This window comes from Cladophialophora bantiana, assembly GCF_000835475.1.
Source record: "Cladophialophora bantiana CBS 173.52 unplaced genomic scaffold supercont1.36, whole genome shotgun sequence".
NCBI classification, from domain to species: domain Eukaryota; kingdom Fungi; phylum Ascomycota; class Eurotiomycetes; order Chaetothyriales; family Herpotrichiellaceae; genus Cladophialophora; species Cladophialophora bantiana.
Genome location: NW_015971610.1, coordinates 24,064 through 42,976, shown reverse-complemented (window position 1 = coordinate 42,976; position 18,913 = coordinate 24,064). Strand labels below are relative to the sequence as shown.

The 18,913-nt window shown below is 48.3% G+C and overlaps 7 protein-coding genes across 7 annotated transcripts; 5 read left to right on the top strand and 2 right to left on the bottom strand.

Annotated features, from left to right (window-relative positions):
* Nucleotides 1-70: 70 nt before the first annotated feature.
* Nucleotides 71-2,738, top strand: Z519_12784 (acetoacetate-CoA ligase; the record flags this gene model as incomplete). Its single annotated transcript, XM_016770489.1, has 12 exons — nucleotides 71-167; nucleotides 237-340; nucleotides 393-627; nucleotides 704-801; nucleotides 853-1,028; nucleotides 1,087-1,228; nucleotides 1,279-1,359; nucleotides 1,422-1,546; nucleotides 1,601-1,665; nucleotides 1,715-2,071; nucleotides 2,132-2,201; nucleotides 2,258-2,738. The coding sequence occupies 12 exons, from the start codon at nucleotides 71-73 to the stop codon at nucleotides 2,736-2,738; spliced, it is 2,031 nt and encodes a 676-aa protein (XP_016613269.1).
* A 1,130-nt stretch (nucleotides 2,739-3,868) lies between these two features.
* On the top strand, nucleotides 3,869-5,578 carry Z519_12783 (uncharacterized protein; the record flags this gene model as incomplete). The annotated part of the gene is made up of 4 exons (XM_016770488.1): nucleotides 3,869-3,944; nucleotides 3,998-4,299; nucleotides 4,351-5,400; nucleotides 5,465-5,578. 4 exons carry the CDS (start codon nucleotides 3,869-3,871, stop codon nucleotides 5,576-5,578), a joined length of 1,542 nt encoding a protein of 513 aa, XP_016613268.1.
* A 694-nt stretch (nucleotides 5,579-6,272) lies between these two features.
* Z519_12782 (uncharacterized protein) lies at nucleotides 6,273-8,037 on the bottom strand (the record flags this gene model as incomplete). Its single annotated transcript, XM_016770487.1, has 3 exons — nucleotides 6,273-6,895; nucleotides 6,947-7,530; nucleotides 7,589-8,037. 3 exons carry the CDS (start codon nucleotides 8,035-8,037, stop codon nucleotides 6,273-6,275), a joined length of 1,656 nt encoding a protein of 551 aa, XP_016613267.1.
* A 671-nt stretch (nucleotides 8,038-8,708) lies between these two features.
* On the bottom strand, nucleotides 8,709-9,620 carry Z519_12781 (uncharacterized protein; the record flags this gene model as incomplete). Its single annotated transcript, XM_016770486.1, has 1 exon — nucleotides 8,709-9,620. The coding sequence occupies one exon, from the start codon at nucleotides 9,618-9,620 to the stop codon at nucleotides 8,709-8,711; it is 912 nt and encodes a 303-aa protein (XP_016613266.1).
* A 923-nt stretch (nucleotides 9,621-10,543) lies between these two features.
* Z519_12780 (uncharacterized protein) lies at nucleotides 10,544-11,200 on the top strand (the record flags this gene model as incomplete). Its single annotated transcript, XM_016770485.1, has 1 exon — nucleotides 10,544-11,200. The coding sequence occupies one exon, from the start codon at nucleotides 10,544-10,546 to the stop codon at nucleotides 11,198-11,200; it is 657 nt and encodes a 218-aa protein (XP_016613265.1).
* A 518-nt stretch (nucleotides 11,201-11,718) lies between these two features.
* Nucleotides 11,719-13,789, top strand: Z519_12779 (uncharacterized protein; the record flags this gene model as incomplete). The annotated part of the gene is made up of 2 exons (XM_016770484.1): nucleotides 11,719-12,076; nucleotides 12,183-13,789. The coding sequence occupies 2 exons, from the start codon at nucleotides 11,719-11,721 to the stop codon at nucleotides 13,787-13,789; spliced, it is 1,965 nt and encodes a 654-aa protein (XP_016613264.1).
* A 988-nt stretch (nucleotides 13,790-14,777) lies between these two features.
* On the top strand, nucleotides 14,778-16,445 carry Z519_12778 (argininosuccinate lyase; the record flags this gene model as incomplete). The annotated part of the gene is made up of 3 exons (XM_016770483.1): nucleotides 14,778-15,051; nucleotides 15,227-16,111; nucleotides 16,201-16,445. The coding sequence occupies 3 exons, from the start codon at nucleotides 14,778-14,780 to the stop codon at nucleotides 16,443-16,445; spliced, it is 1,404 nt and encodes a 467-aa protein (XP_016613263.1).
* Nucleotides 16,446-18,913: the final 2,468 nt, after the last annotated feature.

Genomic DNA, 18,913 nt, shown 5'->3' with positions numbered 1-18,913 from the left:
TAAGGCTGTCAGGACCAAAGCCTTCTTGATGCATTTCCAGTGAGGTGTGAAAACATCCATATAGCAAACCATGACGCTCGCTCCGGTATACATACCACCTCCGGGCCTTCGGACTGCCTTGGCCGACTTCAAGGACTATGTGAATAGCAGCTATGGACTGCAACTTCGTGAGCCACTAACCTTGACGAACTCTTTTGGCACTGTCCGCGGGTCCATGCTAATATCAACAATCCCAGAGACTTATGAGGACTTGCACGCCTTCTCCATCAATCGATTGAATGACTTCTGGATGGCAACATGGCGGTTCCTGGGGATCAAAGCATCCGTCCACCCTGAGAAGGTAAGTTGTGACTACCGGGTGGTTATCAATCAATGCGCTGATCGGTGTCTAGGCAGTGGACGAGAACGCCCCCATTGACCAGTTCCCATTGTTCTTCGAGGAAGCGAGACTCAACTTTGCAGAGAATATGCTCTGTGGAGAAGACGATCAGGTTGCTGTTATCGACGTCAACGAGGAAAATCTATGGACTCCTCGGCGATATACGTGGCGGGAACTCAGGCACTTGGTTCACACCTATGCAAACGCATTACGCCGTTCCGGCGTGGCCAAGGGAGATGTTGTTGCTTGTAAGCATTACACGGAGGGATGGTGCCTATCGCGGTACATACACGTTGAATATGAGAGCAACTGATCTTTTATTAGTGATAGGGAGCAACTGCGCCAGGTCCTTGGGTTTGCTTCTGGCTACAGCAGCCGTCGGCGGCATATTTGCATCCTTCGCAACAGATATCGGGGACAAGGTGGGATTACCATGGACACAAACTGTTTACATTGAGCTAATGTGGTTCAAGGCGCTCAATGACCGCCTCGGCCAAATCGAGCCCCGCGTGGTCTTCGCCGAATCATCCTATTCATATAATGGAAAGCGTGTCGATATCACGACAAAGGTTGATGGTTGGACGAGCAAAGCCTCCAAGCCACTGAAGTTGGTGGTAATCGGAGATACAGCTGGCATGAAAACCAAATGGTGAGGCTGATTGAATTTTCCAACTTTATGGTAACAATCTACTCATTTGTCTCCAAAGCGAGAACCTTGAGACGTTTATCAATGACAAAGACCCTCAAACACCGATGAAATTTGAGCAAGTACCATTCAACACGCCCCTGGTCATTATGTTTTCTTCCGGGACGACAGGAACCCCCAAGGGTATCGTCCATTCACACGGCGTATGTCTGACGTCTAAATTTGGTTGAGCCTCGCTCACGAAGATATATAGGGTTTGCTCTTGAACGGTTTCAAGGAGCACCGCCTCCACAATGGCTTTGGACCGCAGGATACACACTTTCATTTTAGCGGCGTAGGTCACTTCCTTTCCCACTCTCAGTGCATTACTTTGAGTTGGAATCTTACCAGTTGCAGATCGGGTGGACGTTGTGGAACATATCCATCGGGGCACTCTTCTGTAAAACTACAATGGTCTTATACGACGGATCACCGTTTTACCCGACTCCAGACGAGTTTCTCCAAGGTATTTTGGCAACTGGGTTTGTATAACCACCACTCTTCCGATTAGAGCCCCGTATAACGAGATTGTGTAGCATCACCGGTTTTGGCGCAGGACCGCGTTATTACGCTGAGCTGCAGAAGCGAAATTTATCACCCAGTTGGTCGTAAGCCTCTCTTCTTTGGCTTTGACACTAACCTTGAATCAGAAACATACGCAAAAAAGATTCACACACTCTTTTCCACCGGCGCGGTACTGACACCAAGTCTGGCATCGTGGCTGGGAGAAGCCTTCGGACCTGTGTGCCAGATACAATTCACCGGCGGCACGGAGCTGTGCGGCTCTTTTATTCATGGAACTCGCCTCCTCCCAGCATATCCCGGTGAGATAGCGATGAAGGCATTGGGTATGGATGTTGCTGCATACTCCCCAGATGGCATCGAAGTACCCGGTGGAGAGAGCGGCGAGCTGGTCTGTAGGAAACCATTTCCCAATATGCCGGTCATGTTCTGGAACGATCCTGGAAAGAAGCGGTATTATAGTGCGTACTTTGACATGTTCCCCCGTGAGTCTGGCAACTATTTCTCCCAATTTGGGCCCCTTGTTCGTACTGACCAGCCTCAAGATGTATGGACACATGGTGATTTCATCAAGGTCAACCCAGTGACAAGGGGGACCTATGTGTTGGGGAGAAGGTCAGCCAGATCCTCTAACTCTATGGAAGAGATGTGGCTAATGACATACTTCACAGTGATGGTACCCTCAACCCGTCCGGCGTCCGCTTCGGCAGTTCGGAAATCTACAACATCCTGTCTTCGCCTCGTTTTGCATCATCGATCGTTGATTCATTGGTTGTCGGGCAACAACGCAGCGCCGCGCCCTATTCCGACACTACCGAGCGTGTCCTTCTCTTCGTCAAATGCCGAGAAGGCGAGTCTACCGATCATGTCCTCCCAAATAAGGACCTGGATAGCCGCATCCGCGATCAAATCGCCAGGGACCTTAGCAGAAGACACGTTCCGGCTCACATCTTTGAGATCAAGGAGATACCTTATAATGCCAACGGGAAAAAGATGGAGATCCAAGTCAAAGCGGTGGTGAACGGTGGCTCACAGGCGAAGACGAAGCAGAGGCTCAGTCAGCATGAACTGTCTATGCTGGAACAGTTCGAGCCGTTCTTTCACCTTGAGAAGCTGCTCAAGAAGCTCGAGAGAGGCTCTTCGAAACTCTAGTTGGCAGAGAAATGCTAGAGGAGAAGGGCTGCTGATTGAGGGCCATGGCATTGACAGGGAGAGGCTCGGGTTCGGGACACATATTGGCCCCGTTAGTAAGAGTTACCAGAAATAGACACGTGTCAGGCTCACTTTCTGCTTGCCAGCTATTACCTTGCTCCAAATGGGACGTACGCTATTGCGTGGTGTCCGCGAAGACATCATGCCTTAGGGTGATATTTTGACCTCCGAGGGACTTGGTGGCCTAGTGCATTCCGACTAAGATTTCCTCTCCGCGGTAGCAACATATTTTATAACCTCATACTGCATCCCGATCACGGACACGATATGATCTGGGCTCGTACATAGCCCCCCTGTATTTAGGCCTGCCATCGTACTGGGGTAGCAAATTTCAGGCCCCGCGGGGTTAATCTCCACAACTACTCCGTACGTAGGAGGTAAAATTCCCCCATATCAACGCACAGATTCAACGCCAGATACCAACTAAATCACTGTTCAACTGTTGCGCAAATTATCCCATACCCGAAATTCCAGTGAGCGATGAGAGCCTGGAAGCAAGCGCTTCCAGAATGCTGTTTTCAACAGAGGGAGTGCGGCTCGCAACAGCCTGCACCAACTGTCGCGAAAGAAAAGTGAAATGCAATAGAAGCTCACCCTGCAAGAATTGCGAACGCCACGGCAGAGTTTGCTTGTACCCAGCATCGAGGCGTGGGAAACGACCCCGAGGCACTACGCAGGGCGAGAACCAAGATGTCAGCGACTTCTCGAGGACTCAATTTCACCGGGCTTTGGTCCCAGATATCAATCGCATTTCGACCACTCACTCTACCGGTGTGACCCAGGGCAATAGCCCCGCCCCAGCTATCGATCTGACCGAGAGGATGACTCTTTCATCGGCACTTGAACCAGAAGTGCAGTCAGCAAGTACGTCCCGGCCAGAAGAAGCGCCAGCCATCGTTGAGGACGAGGTAATTCCTCTCCACAAAGTCAACTATGAGCACCATGGCCCGCATTCCTGGGCGTCTGTCTGTTCTCAACCAGGCCTGAAATGGGTTTGTGAAAGAACCCGGACGGATGAATTCGTCGATATAGGAAATAGCCTCATCAAGACGTGGAGTCGGCGACTCAAAATGCCGAGATTTCAACCCTTTAGAGCCAACAGGGTGCCCGACCCCGATAGAGCGACAGCTTTCAGGTATGTTCAAGGTGAGGGCCTCCTCCAAAGACTAAACAGTCCCATCGCTTATGTTGGTCAAAAGCGTATTTCGATCATTCCTACGACGCTGTTTTTGGGGTTCTCCATGGACCAAAGTTCAAGGCGCGTCTGGAAGCTCAGTTTGACAACCAAGGGGCTTCTCAGGTCGAGGATCCGTCATGGTTTGCCTTGCGGAATGTCGTTTACGCATTAGGCTGTCGTTGCATGCTGGCGCCAGACGACAATGTGTCTTTTGTTGAAGCAGAAGCCCAAGCAAAACCTTACTTCCATAATGCCTTGTCGGCCTTTGGTGAAATCATCTTTGGCCATTCGGGCTTCACAGCAATTCAGGCATTAGTTCTAATGGTGCGTCACTCCTTCTCCCATGGAGCACTTGTCTGAAAGGAATCCAAACAGACATTCTATGCCGAAGGACTGGGGAATGCTGCTATTGAGTTCCCCCTGTGCAGCAATGCGGTGCAGCTCGCACAGGCCAGAGGTCTCCACCGAGCACCATCGAAATCCTGGGCCTTGTCCGAGTCAGATTCGCTCAGCCGAAGCTGGCTGTGGTGGACAATCTACTGTTTAGAGAAGCAGATAGCATTCAGAAGCGGCCGACCCTCACTTATTGACGACAACAATATAAGTACTCCAATCCCAACAAAGGCGCCTCCTGGCAGTTCAATGGACGTCGGCATATTCACCTTGATAATCCAGAACGCCAGGATCTCCGCCCAGGTTTCCAGTCGAATCATGTCTGTAAAGGCCTTTGGACAGTCCTCCACTCAGATCATAGAGACCATTCACGACATCCACAGTCAGCTGGAGAAGTTACTGGAATCTATTCCTCCAGAACTCAGAATAGGGACATCGGTCAGCACGCATGATTGCATGTCTGCACAACGGCAGATCCCTATGATGTACCTACACTGCGCCATTTTCGGGAGCTTTATGGCAACCCATTCTATTCTGTTCTATCCCTGGATATCCGCACGCTTTGGCACCGACGCAGACCCCTCCTTCCAAGAACAGATTACCGCCTCCTCGGAAATTGTGGCAAATGCAGCTCGACAAATCATCCTTATGCTGCGCAAGTTGACGACGGACGCCGCAGTCCCTGCGTGGTTGGCGTTCTATTTTCCCATCTACGCCCATATCAATCTTTTTGTTCATACGCTCATGTATCCCACGGCACCGAATGCAGTTGGTGACCTCGCACTCATGGACATCTGCGCTGGTCATTTCGGCCATGTCGAGCATATCACCGGGTCGGAAATTGCTTTCCATTTTCCACGAGAATCTGCGGCTCTCTGTGCAAAAGCCGTCAAAGGTGTGAAAAGCACAGATAGAGTCAATCTGACGACAGTGCCTGCAACTCCTCAAGCTTCCGGTGCTACACTTGACTGCTCGAGACCAAATGAAAGCGGGAGAGGAGAGGCCCTCGAGCCACTGGAACCTTGTGAATTGGTAAGAGGCTAAGTTTTATGCCTACGTATTTGAAATCTTCTGACAGCGTTCTCGTGCGGCGCAGGGGAACCCGTTCGACGCTCTAGAGTTCGATATGGATTCGTGGAATTTCTTCTCATCGATCGATATAACCGACAACTTTACACCTAATCTCATGGAAATAGCCAGCGCTTTGTAAGGGAACCCGGCAAGGCCCGAAAAGGTGGATCCCTCACAACAATACGAGAATAAAATATGATATCTGCAAGTGACAAGCCGACTATGGAAAGCAGTGCTCAGCTTCAATTTGGTCAGCTGAGAAAGTCGGTGGGAAATCCAATTTGGCCGAAACACAGTAATACTTGTCTTCTCGGCCCGAGCGACTTTTGCGGAGTCCCAGCAAGAGGGGAAGCGCTGCTGGGTGCTTGCGGACCCTGATGGTGTTCAGCCTCGTGCCCGCCTGTCGGCCTTTGCACCAAGTGCCCGAGCCGCTCTCGACAGAAAACAGTGCTGGCTGACCCTTCTACTTCTTCGGTTAGATAGCTAAGGGCCAAGATGAGTGGAAACAGTTCGCATTTCACTCCAGATTGGGACGAGGGTGCTACCGCCCTGTGCTCACTTTCTGCGATGGAGCTCACGCTAGGGGCTCACAGGGGTGAAACTGTTTGTGCTTCTAGGCTCAAGTATTGTTCCACATTTCTTTCCATTGTCATTCTCTTCAACGAGCTTTTATAATGCACTTGACTGCATACGCACGGCCTAAGCTGAGCCAAGCCTTCCAAAGACGGCCTTGGATATATCCAAATCTTCAAATAATTTTCTGCGCCGTCCTTTGTTCCTTGCCAAAATCTGACGTGCACGTTCGAAGTCATCGTCAGAGAGAAAATCCGGCGTCACCCACCTCTGCTCAGCGTCAAGGCCTCAAATTGATTAACAAAACCTCCTGTGTATTCACTCCTCTCTTCGACCATCAATCTAATATCTCGCTCTTCAAGCCGGCTGTCACCCAACTTGTCGACGACTGAGCCCTGTTCGTCAGGCAACGGTGTCTGTCCTTTACCCAGCAAGTCCTCGATCTTCCAAGCAATCCTTTCAGCTCCTTGTCGTGCTCCAGCTAGGTTGGCGGCGCCAGGGCCGAGCCTCAGGGCGGCAAGACCGCCCGTCAAGAACAATGGGACATCTTTGTGCCACATCAAGTCGTCGGTAAGTCTGGGTAGTCCGTTAATGGACTCAACTGGGTATTCATCCAGCATTTGCTGTATACAGGGCACTTTCTCAATATTCGCAGGTGCTCCTGTAGCATAGATGATATGATCAACACACAACGTGGCGTTCTCTGATGCAGGCGACAATCCGATTGACCATGTCTGGCTCTCACCGCACCAGATCCCGTTTTCAATACGCGTATGAGTCATGATAGCCAGACGACCATTGACAACGTGCCTTTCAAGAATCTTGTCGAACTTTGGTGTTATACTGCCTCCGTTTCGAGCTTCCTTGAGCAGCTCGAAGCGCTCTATCGGAAAATCAGTGACAGATACTCTCTCTTTTCAGGTGCCCGACTTACCTTGATCACTATCTGCCGACCAGAAAACCGACATTTGCTGATTGCGCACTTTCGACACCCATTCAAGGTCGACGTCGAAATGCTTCAACTTGTAATTTCCCCTGAGCAGCAGCCACACCTTGGTGACGCCACGAGAAATGATGAGATCGGCAATTTGAGCGCTCGTAAGTCCACCCCCAACCACCACGATCGAGGTTGACAGTCCTTGATTGATCTTGCGCAGAACATGCTCCGGCAGGCAGTGCTGGCTTGCAGTGTCGAAGCAGTGGCAAACGCTTCCCGGCTCCGCGCCCAGCTGGAGGTTGCTGTCGATGGGAATGCAAGGCTTGCAGCCAGGTCCGACGGCGAGAACCACAATCCTGGAGAAGATTGCCCCCTGGTCAGTGGTCAAGGTAAATCCTTCAGCGCTAATCAACCCGCCCAGATCGCCGTACTCGATATTTTCGACTTTTGCTCTCACGACCAGGTTTCGAAGCCCGTATCTGTCCACAATGTCATCGCAAAAATCATGGAAGAGCGCAGCCGAAGGCGTGAAATAGTCTATTCGGTCTCGGTCGTCAATGCGGAGGTGGAGCGTGTTCCTTCTTGAGAAATATCAGCACCAGCAAAGTTACGTCACTACTTGCCCTGCCCGGCGCTTACCTCTGACGCTTCTTCTTGACTCGGTGCTTACTGATTTCTTTGCCGGCCACGTTGGGGATTTCTTGCAACTCGTCTGTCCGGCAGTGGAGATGTGAAAAGGCTAACAGAGAATCTCTATCCCTCGGATCTGGGTGGAAGAACAGCGGACTTCGAAGGTGGTCGATCTGCAACCTGCGAAATCTCTCTTGCCATGCGCACATCCACTCGTCGGAAAGAGCATCAAGCACAACGATCGATCTGGAAGAGGCAGGGTTGCCGTTCAAGTTCGACCGGATCGCCCTTCGCTGGGACTTATGTTCGTTTTCAATCGTCTCGCGCCGATTGAATCTCCGCCAGTATCTGGAATGCTCGTCGTCGGTAAAGAGCGCAGAAGGAGTGGATTCTCGTAATCGAGCCGCCACGGCCAGCCCGCAGGGGCCTGAGCCGATAATGGCCACGTCGTAAACCATCTTCGTATTGAACTACGGAAATGCAATATAATAGAAACGTACACGGAGGCTCTGATCTCGCCAGCAGAATCAAAAGGCAGATTTGGTGTGGTCGTGTGCATTCGACGGTCGATCCTAACGTGACCGAGGGCGTCCACTTTTTGTGCCTTAAGGTCCTCAAAACTCATGCATGAACATCCGAGTCAAAGAAACTGAGGACGGGGCAACTTCCTCTCGTGCTCCACAGAGCATGAGAGCGGCTTATCCAATATTAAACCATGACATAGGTATTGTCGCGTAGAAGATCTGTTGGATATGCGAACAACATATATTCCTCAGTCCGAAAAGCGACTCTGGATTCGACTTGACTCGCCCAATCTACCGATTTGACAGCCCTTTTTCGACAGTGGTGTACCTCGAAAGCGACCCGGGGCGCCAGCAAAGGAGATGTAGAAGGCAAGAGAGGCGAGGGAGGTAGTAGAGCAACTATCCTTTGCGTACGATAGGACATTAGACTAAAATATTATCATAGAAAATGATTTCGCCATCAGTGTCTCATTATCCATTTTGGACCCTTCAGGCCTTCGTTTAACCGTAGTGTTGAATCAACTTCAATTTCTCAACATTTACGCTTAGTTATAAGCCCGACGTCTCGTTTGCGTGTGTGCCCTTTAGTTCAGGCTGAACCCATTTCAATTCGCTATCACTGGCTTCCTCGCTGTCACCAGATGGGCAACCCAGCCCCATTTTATTTCACCCGATCCGTACTTCTGTGTGACATGCTTGACCAACGTCTCTTTTGCTCGCTCACCGTGGGCCTCAGCTTGCTCCTGAGACCAGCATTTTTCAATGACATTGCCTAAAGTCAGGGGGACTGTGATCATAAACTCGTCCATTCCGTCTAACGTACCCGTTCTCGGCTTCGTTTCGATTTGGATATCCTCGAATTCAAACCCCTGTAGCGTGCCTTTTATCCACTTCGGCTCGCTCCAGTCACTGCCGGGGCTGAACGCTTCTAGTAGCTCCTTTGCGCTCGGTGCCTGAGGTAAAGATGGGTCGCTAGCTAGCGCCGCGCGGACATCAGGCAGCCAGCCGCCGTCACCCCAGGTAGACATGGCAACGAGTCCGCCTGGGCGTAACATACGATAGATCTCGCGTAAAGCCGCTCGCCAATCGTTGAACATCATGGGCCCAAAGGCGAGGAAGATATGTGTAAAATGAGAAGAAGGCAGTTTCGTGTCCGTTGCATCTCCCTGGAGTGTTCGGAAAGCTTTCAAGTTATATCCTTCTCGTTGAATTCGCCGCTCAGCATATTCAAGCGGTGGCTTAGTAATGTCCAACATTGTGAGGTCAGTCATCGCCCTGGTTTTGTCGTCAAACATGTGGAGTAGCCGCGAGCTGATTGCGCCCGTTCCACAGGCTTCGTCGAGGATGACAAGTTCCGCAACATCTTTCCCATCACTAGCCGCCGGGAGCTGATCCATTTTTGCGTGTTGCAGTAAAAATCCCCCATATTCGCCAGTAATCTTCTCTCCCACACGGGCCATTCGGTTTATGAGCTCAGGGTCCATGACAGGAGGTTCCGGACCCCCTGCTCCCGTCATGCTGTAACAACCGCAGACAGTTCTTTCAATAATTTCTCGCTAGAAATGATCGTAGTTATTGTTGTATCACGGATGCGTGCCGTTTTACAAAGAGCAAATAATGGCCTGGGGTGAGACAATCGTAAGAAAAAGTGAATTTACGGCCTGATGTGTCTCATCTTGGAGACATTCTTGACATTTTGTCCCTGTTCGTAGTTACCACAATATTTGTAAAGAGTCTCTATAGTCAGAGAGCTTTCTTGTCTTTTTAATGAGGAAAGAGGACATCTAATAGCCTAAGTCCCGAGTGCTAGCGTGAGGGTAAGTGTCCTGATTATATGTCTCCGGCAGTCTGAAGCTCCAATGGTGCTGGCAAAGGAAACTGAGGACCTTAAGTAGTCAGAGACAAGCTCGCGCTCGCGCCCAGCCATCTGGATTCCTATGGCTGGTTTTGTTTGAATCCGTTAGGTAAATGGGTAGATTGATAGGTTGAGATATCTGCTCCGTTTATCTGGAGTTACGACGAGGATTGATATAGGCGGGGAGCCAGTTAGGCTAGAGACCTGCCAAAAGGGGGGGCTTGGTGAGCTCAGTGGTTGTAAAAGCGGCACGGCGGGGTGAGATCTGAGCGGCCTTTGTTAATACCTTTCGGGGCCGGTTTTCAGACAGCCTTGGCCCCGCGAGCCACCAGCCTCGCGCCCGTGTTGGCTCAGAGCAGGCAAGCATTGAACTCAGAGAAGTCCGAGTATCGAATCACGGTCCTGCCCAGCACACTCCGTCATCATGTACGATCTGGGGGCGGGGGTGATCATTTGAGGACGAGGAATAGATAAATACATTCGGGTTCTGTCGACGTGAAAAGAGCGCACCAAACTCATCCAGCCAACGAACCAAGAAGTACACATTGGACTACCAGTCACTGGCGAGGAGCTGCTGCGTTCAGGATGGCGCCTTCTGCAATTCATGAACCAGCCACATCAAACCCCGCAAAGGCACTGATCCACCACAGTCCTCGAGCACTAGCTCATGTTGTCTTGCGCACGAGGCCTGAGAACTATGAAACCATGATCAGGTTCTATCAGAACATTTTGGGAGCCAAGCTTGTCCATAAAGATCCCGTTCTGGCATTTCTGCGTTACGACCAGGAGCATCACCGCATTGCCCTAATCTCGAGCCCAGAAACGCAGCCCAAGAGCAAGAGTAGCGCCGGGCTCGACCACATTGCCTTCTCATACTCCACTCTGACACAGTTAGCGCAGCAGTACGTTTACCTCAAGTCAATGGAAAATCCCATCAAGCCTCTGTGGAGTGTCAATCACGGCCCGACCACCAGCTTGTACTATCGAGATCCGGATGGGAACAAGATCGAACTGCAAGTGGACAACTTCGACGTCCCAGAGGACGCCGACGCATTCATGAGTGGGCCCCTGTATGATACCAACCCGATGGGCACAGACTTTGACGCCGACAAGTGGGCTGACGATATCTTGAGCAAGGCGCTTCCTGATGGGAGCGAGGGTTTGTCCATGCAGGAGATCAAGGAGAAGAAAACGCGTAAAGAGGTTGGCGAGAGGCATGAGCTGCCGGACGGTTTCTTTTGACTGTTGTTTTCTCCATCGCGCTCCATCCGACAACTCTGGCAGCGGAGACACCACTCTTTACAGCGAAACGCCAGAACCCTCCTAGCCTCATCGTGCTAGATACGAGGAATGTCAAGAGTCCAAGAAGTTTTCTGTCTTTACAAAACTGGGCAGCCTTGGGCCTTGGCCTACCGAGCTCACGTGGTTCTCAACCCGGATGTGGCCCCTTTGGCCCCTTTATGAAACCATTCTCTCTCTCTCTCCATCGCACTGACCTTGCTCACCTTCATACTCCTTTTACATGCCACGCCAGCAGATTTCAACACAGAGCTCGCCTGATGACCGAAAATTTCATTTCCTCGCCACATCTCTCCATTCATTATCTGTCATACATCACCGTTCGCGGCTTTGAGCTTGATGTCCATTTAGAGCTCCGTGTCTAAGTAACGCAGCCCGCAAGCCCCTGTTTGGGCTCTTGGGGAACTTTTGAGCTTCTTTTGAGCTTAACTGAGTCTCAGCCCCTGGACTTGAAGCCCATCATGCCCAGAGCTAGAGGTAAAAGCTCAGCAGACAGTGCTGTACGCAAGAGGACACGTTCTGGATGCAAGCTGTGCAATAACCTGAGTCCACGAGGCCATGCGTCCAGCTTGTACAACGAAGAGAGTACTACTAAAGCCAGCGCCAATCTTACGCTTTGCATAGACACTCTGCAGCTGTCTGTTAGCAATTGCCAATATTGCCGACTTCTGCGACAATCCCTGCAAGCTTTTGTCGGGAGAGAATGGTCCCGCATACGTGCCCCGGTTTGTCTTGATCTTCTGGAGGGCTCGCCTATCAAGGTGTCGGTGCAAGAGTCTAACAGCAACACTACCGTGGTTGAGTTGTATGCTCCGTCAGGTATGTCTTTGCATCCCCGTCTTCCTTATCTCTGGTCAATTATTCCCCAACCTGCATTTGGCGGTCTCGCTACGACAATAGCGTCAATGTCCTGACATTATGGCAGATCAGCGGCCACCGTGGCCGACACTGGGCCATGCCCGCCGCATTCCAATTCACTCGGGATCTGATGAGTCGTTTGAATTCGCTCGCAATTGTATCAAAGACTGCAAATCAAACCCAAAGCATGGCGCATGCCGGAATTCTTCCCCTAACACACTCCCAACGCGACTCATAGACGTCCAAGGGAAGGACCAAGGTTTAAAGCTGGTCGAGTTGGAGGGAAAGGAAGTTGAGTATGTCACACTCAGCTATTGTTGGGGGCGTGGATCGGCAGTGAAAACGACAAGCGGAAATTTAGCAGAAATGCGGGAAAAGATTGATTGGGGAACCTTACCGGCCCTGTTTCAAGACGCCGTCACCATCACACGCCGCCTGAATATCCGCTATTTGTGGATCGATGGTCTATGCATCATTCAAGATGACAAAGAGGATTGGGAAGCCGAATCCGCGAGGATGAGCGACATCTATGAGGCTTCGTATGTGACAATCGCGGCTGACACTTGTGAGGACAATAGCCACTTCTGTCTGGCACATCGCCCGAAGCGACTGCGCCTTGAACACCAGAATACACGAGGGAAAGCGTTTACGATCAAAGCGCGAAAAGTTCTTGACCACCACGAAGCCCCGGAAGAGGACCTGGCCTTTCGAGTTCAGGGACCATTGAGGGCTCGCGCCTGGGCTTTGCAAGAAAATGTCCTATCCCCCAGGATCCTGCACTACACGGAGACAGAGCTTACATTTGAGTGTCGTACAACATATCGTTGCGAGTGCAATCCATCCCCAAGCCAGAAAGCCACGACACCAGGTCTATTACCCAAACTGCTTTCGACGAAACGCCATCCTAAAGTCTTCAGGACTTGGCACCGCATTGTCGCACAGTATACTCTCCGGAAGCTGACAGTAGCATCTGACAAGCTGCCAGCGATCTCGGGCATTGCTAAGAAGGTCCAAGCCGCCACAAAGTCCGCTTATCTTGCCGGACTGTGGAGAGACAACTTAGTAGAGGACTTACTCTGGGCTTCCGCGCCGCATCTGGAATCACCGCACATCGCGCCGAGATTGGACGGGTACCGTGCCCCCAGTTTCTCATGGGCCTCCGTCGACACCCAGATTCAGCCTTTTGAGAACTGCAAGGACGAAGATGTCGAGCTGAGCCCTCACATCTCGATTGCAAGAGCCTCCTGTACTGTATTCGGACTCAATCCGCTAGGCGAGGTCACGGACGGTTTCATCGATTTATGCGGCCCCGTGGCAGAAGCGACGTTGGTGGCTCCAGAACATTACAAATTCGGGTACCAGTTGATGACGACCGGCTGTGGGACTGCTATCGACGTTTCGCCGGACTCACTGCTAGTAGAAGACGCAATCGAGAATGAAACGGGGCCTCACCAGGCGGCAACAGTACGGCGCGGAAAAGAAGGAGAGAGCTATAAACCTTTCAAAGTATCGGTGTGGTGTCTGAGTGTGGCGGGCTATTCCTACGGCTGGATCTCCGGGCTCGTTTTGACAAAGTCGTCGCGGGTTCGAGGAGCTTATGAACGGATTGGCCACTTTACGTGCGGGAACGACTGGCTCATCGGAACAAAGAAGCAGAAAATCAAGATTGTATGAAGGGCGGACGGACCGGGTCTCTCCAAAAAGGCACGACTTGGGCGTCGGTGGCATTTGCCCCCCTACCTTCCAAGTCGATGGAAAGGGATTCCTTTTCAGCAGGGTACGGACAAGGAGGGAAGCCCAAAGGCCATTGCCGAAGATGGTCGTTGGGCCTGCTGACACGCGTCAACCGTTTGCAAGTGGGCATGTGGAAGAAACAAAGACATTTGTGATCCATCTTTCTCCTGCTACAGCAATGGTTAGGATATCTAGGGTTCGATCGTTAGCATCGCTGCTGGTTTTTCAAAGGCCAGGTGGCTGCTCGTGGAAGGTAGACACGGCAACGTCGGTCGTTGCACCGAAGATTGGACATCCAAGGGCCATTAACGGGTGATGGCCAAAGTGGCACTCCCGGTCATGCAGAGGAAGGTGTCAGCCAGGAGCTGGACACGGCGAAATACGGGTGGCTAGCTCTCGATTATAAAATGTCAAACACTCACGACTTTGCAGATAATTTTTGAAATGGGTAACAATGGGGATGGGTGTCACGGCTCAGGGTATTGGATGCTTCTAGCTCGGCATGGAATTGTTGTAAGCCTTCAATGTCGCTTGAGGGAGGAACGTTCGTTCACCGGCATTTGACTGAGACAGAAGAGGTCGTAGTTGAGGAAAAGTGGTTGGTGGCCGAGGCGAGAACTGATAACAACAAATAGGAAGAAAAGCCATCGCATTGCAATGTACGGAGTACTGGTGGAGTCAGCGTGGTAAGCACAGAGGCGGGAGCAGCCTCGCAGCCTCGCCCACGGAAACTAGTGCAGGTTTTCTCCATCTTGGCATATGTCATTGGCGAATTGATGCCAAGAATGTTATCGCGAAAAACCAAACAATTTTTTGTCCGATGTTTTTCCATTTTTTTCTAGCTAACTCCGTCTATGTACTAGAATTTGTCCACGCCATTATTTTGAACTTCTCCTCCCATGTATTAACAACCTCGAAAATCTCCATAATGACTGAACAGGCCAAAAATGCAAATCCCATCCGGCTATGGGGCGGGAGGTTCACTGGGGAAATGGATCCCCTGATGAACCAATACAACGAGAGTTTGTCTGTAGATCGTGTCTTTTATGCCCAGGACATCAAAGGCTCCATAGCCTACGCCAGGGCCAATGTCAAGACTGGCATTTTGACCGAAGAAGAATTCGAGAAACTTGAAGAGGGGCTCAAGGAAGTCCTCAAGGAGTGGGAAGAGGGCAAGTTCCAGCCAGCACCCGGAGATGAAGGTGAGCAAGTTCCGGTACACATGCTGTTTGTACTTCTGCCTCGTTGGCCCTCATCCGGGTACCGCTCAAGTGGCATCTCGATATGTCAACCCAGTGGGCGGAGGTAAGTTTGAACTCTACAGTTACCAAGATTGCCCTCCCAGAAATCAACTGCTAACAACACCCTCGCAAACAGACATTCACACCGCCAACGAGCGCCGTCTAGGCGAAATTATTGGGACAAACATCGCAGGAAAGCTCCACACGGGCCGCAGCCGAAACGACCAAGTAGCGACCGATATGCGCATGTGGCTCCGTGACGAGCTGAGCCTGATCGACCAGTACCTAGTCGATCTGCTCAAGGTCATCGCACACCGTGCCAAGCAGGATATCGACTACATCATGCCCAGTTACACCCATCTTCAGAGGGCTCAGCCGATCCGATGGAGTCATTGGCTTCTCAGTCATGCGACGGCGTTCCAATCCGACCTCGAGCGTCTGCGGTTCACCAAAAAGAACATCAACAAACTCCCCCTCGGCGCCGGTGCGGTTGCCGGGAACGCCTTTGGCATTGATAGGATACAGTTGGCGAAGGAACTAGGCTTTGAGGGCCTCATTATGAACAGCATGTCCGCCGTCGGAGACCGAGACTTCGTCGTCGAGGTGCTCCAATGCGCCGCCACGATCGGCAGCCACTTGTCGCGCTGGTCCGAGGATCTGATCCTCTACAGCTCCCTCGAATTCGGGTACGTTAAGCTGGCAGACGCATACACCACTGGTAGTTCGTTGATGCCTCAGAAAAAAAACAGCGACTCGCTGGAGCTCCTGCGCGGCAAGTCGGGCCGGATCTTTGGGGCAATGGCTGGCCTGATGATGAGCATCAAGGGCATCCCGTCCACGTACAACAAGGACTTGCAGGAGAGCTTGCAGCCGATGTTGGACACCGTCAAGACGTTGAAAGACAGTCTCCAGATTGCGGCGCGGTCGCTAGCTACGGCGACGGTTTATCCGGAGAAGATGCGCGCCGCGCTGAGCCCAGACATGCTGGCGACGGACCTTGCCGAGTACCTGGTTCGAAAAGGTAAGCTTCTCGTTCGACAATATTTTTCGTCGCACTCCCTTCCCTCTCCTTTGCTTGGTTCTTCAAGCTGACCCCATTCCAACAAACAGGAGTCCCCTTCCGCGAGACGCACCACCTTGCTGGCAAGATGGTCGCACTCGCCGAGGACGAGAACAAGGGCATGGACGAACTCAGCATCGCGCAGTTCCAGGGCGTGGACAAGCGGTTCGGCGACGACGTGCTGAGCGTCTTCGACTACGAGCGCTCCGTCGAGCTGAAGGACGCCACCGGCGGGACGAGTCGGCGCGCCGTTCTGGAGCAGCTGAATGCGCTGCAGAAGATGTTGGCGAGTTGAACTGATAATTCTAGATCGTATTATTCCTCGAGGGAAAAGGGGGGGATACCCATCCACACAGTAACTCCTTACCTAGAATATTGATTCAATCCACTGTGGTTTTTATACCTTCAGTATCGATAGGTATCGATAGCATCGAAGTAAAGAAGGTATCGCGAATATCGATATTAGATGTTCTCTTAAAAGTGGCTAGTAAGGGATCGTTCGCCAGCAAACATCTAACGAGTGTATATTAGGGACCTACGCTACACATTAGTGTTAGAAACAGCCTTGGACGTAACCGGTCGCGGATTGCACGAGCACGACTCACCACACTCATTGAATAAATAGAAGGATCCACAGGAGAATAAGACAAGATTACGTGGGACGCCCTGTTAGCTCTGTTGGCTCTGTTGGCTCTGTGGCAGAGCGCGTAAAGCGCATGAAGCGCATAGAGCGCGAGCATCATATATATACCCTCACCCCCCCTAAGTAGTTACACTCTCTTCGTAGCTAACTTATATTATCTACTAAACTATATAGTTCTTAGTAACATCGACTATTTATATCTTACGTAATTCTTAGCTAGCTTATACTATTTAAGAATTATTATTAAGAACTCTAACCTAGTTAGAATTAGTAGAGATTCTTAATACTTTAGCTATTACTCCCGCTATAAAGAACGACCTATATAAGTAGTTAAGAAAGATCGATTTAATCTATCTTATCTATAAACAAACTTATCTAACGTACCGTATAATTATTATTAAATAATATAATATTAACTATATTAGATACTCTAAGACTAATACTAAGTACTTTAAGAACTATAGTTAATATATCTTCGCTATTGTATATCTTCGCTATTATATAGAATAAATATAATATTACGAGCCTATCATTATCTAAGCTTTAATATAGATTAGATCGAATTAAATTAAGAAGATAAGCGATCTAATCTCTTAGTGAGTTAAGTTAAGTTACTAACTAATTAACTTAATTCGTTTATTAGTTTTAACTCGTCGCGATTTAAGTCGAATCGATCTACGCTAATATAGACTAAAGTATACTAACTCTATAAAAAAGATAGATAAGAGTAAATATAGAGTTTTTAAAACTAAAGTTACTTAATATAATACTTAATATAATATTAATAATTAGATAGATTAAATCTTTATACTAAAATATTAAGATTTAATAGTAGAAGATATAATTTTATATCTTTAATTTAGTATAGAGTACTCTCTAAGTTCATAGCTTATTTAGAGTATAATAAGAGTATTATCTTCTATGTTTATTACTTAATATAATAAGAATATTATAGTATATTTAATATAAGAAAGATAGAAATATTCTTTTAAAATTTACGTCTCTAAATTTAATTTAAAGAGCTAACTATATATTCTTTTACTAAATTATAACGCGTTTAGTATAGATTATATATAGATTTATATCTATTAAATTAGTAAAGTAATAGTTAAAGTAATCATTAGAAATATATATTCTTTATTACTCTAACTAAATATATTTCTATAGCTTCTTAAAGATTTCTAAGAGTAGTTACTTACTAGCGTAGTCTAGGGCGAATATTAAGAGAAATCTTTCTAATAAGTCTTTAAAAAGAAAGCTAAGAAATAAGTAAGTTATAATTATTTTAGTATCGACGAATTTCTCGTAAAGCTTTAGCTAAAATTATTATTAGTATTATAATAATTATTTTAATAGAAGTATTTTTTACTAAGCTTAGCTCTTCTTCTCGATAACTTCTAAATTTTTTTAGTAACTACTCTTTTAAGCTTTACTCTCTTAAGCTATAGTTACTTAAAATTAACTCGGATAAATTCTTTTATATATTCTTTTATTAGTAGAAATAGAAGCTTTTCTAGTCTTTATCTTTAAATTTTTTTAAGATTCTTTATTCTTAGTAGCTTTCTTTATACGAAGCTTAATATTAGAAGAGAGCTTCTTAATATTAAGCTATCTCTACTAAACTTTCTTAGCCTTAATATTTTAATATTTCTTAGCTATTTTAGTTTTAAGAGTATTAAAATTCTTCTCTATTCTCTTAATTCTCTTAATCTCTTCCGTCTTAATAGTTATATTAGTCTCGTTAGTCTCGATAGTCTCTTTAATTACTTTATTATTCTTAATAGTCGAAGTATTATTTTCTTAAGAATTATTAAAGTTATCTAAGTCTCTTATAACTTCTTAAGAGTTATTAGAGTTAATTAAGTTATTTATAGTTCTTATTATCTTTTTTTTTATTAATCTTAGATCTCTTAATATTTATCGTTATTTAAGTAAACTTTTTATTTAACTCTAAGTCTTAAATTAAAGATTCTATAATAAACTCTATAAATTAGATAATAAAGTCTAAAAGTTAGTTAATAAAAACTAAGAATAATTTTAAGAAGAGTATAAACTATAAAGTAGATTCTTAAGCTATATTAATTAATAATATAATTTATTTAGTTATATTCTAGATATTT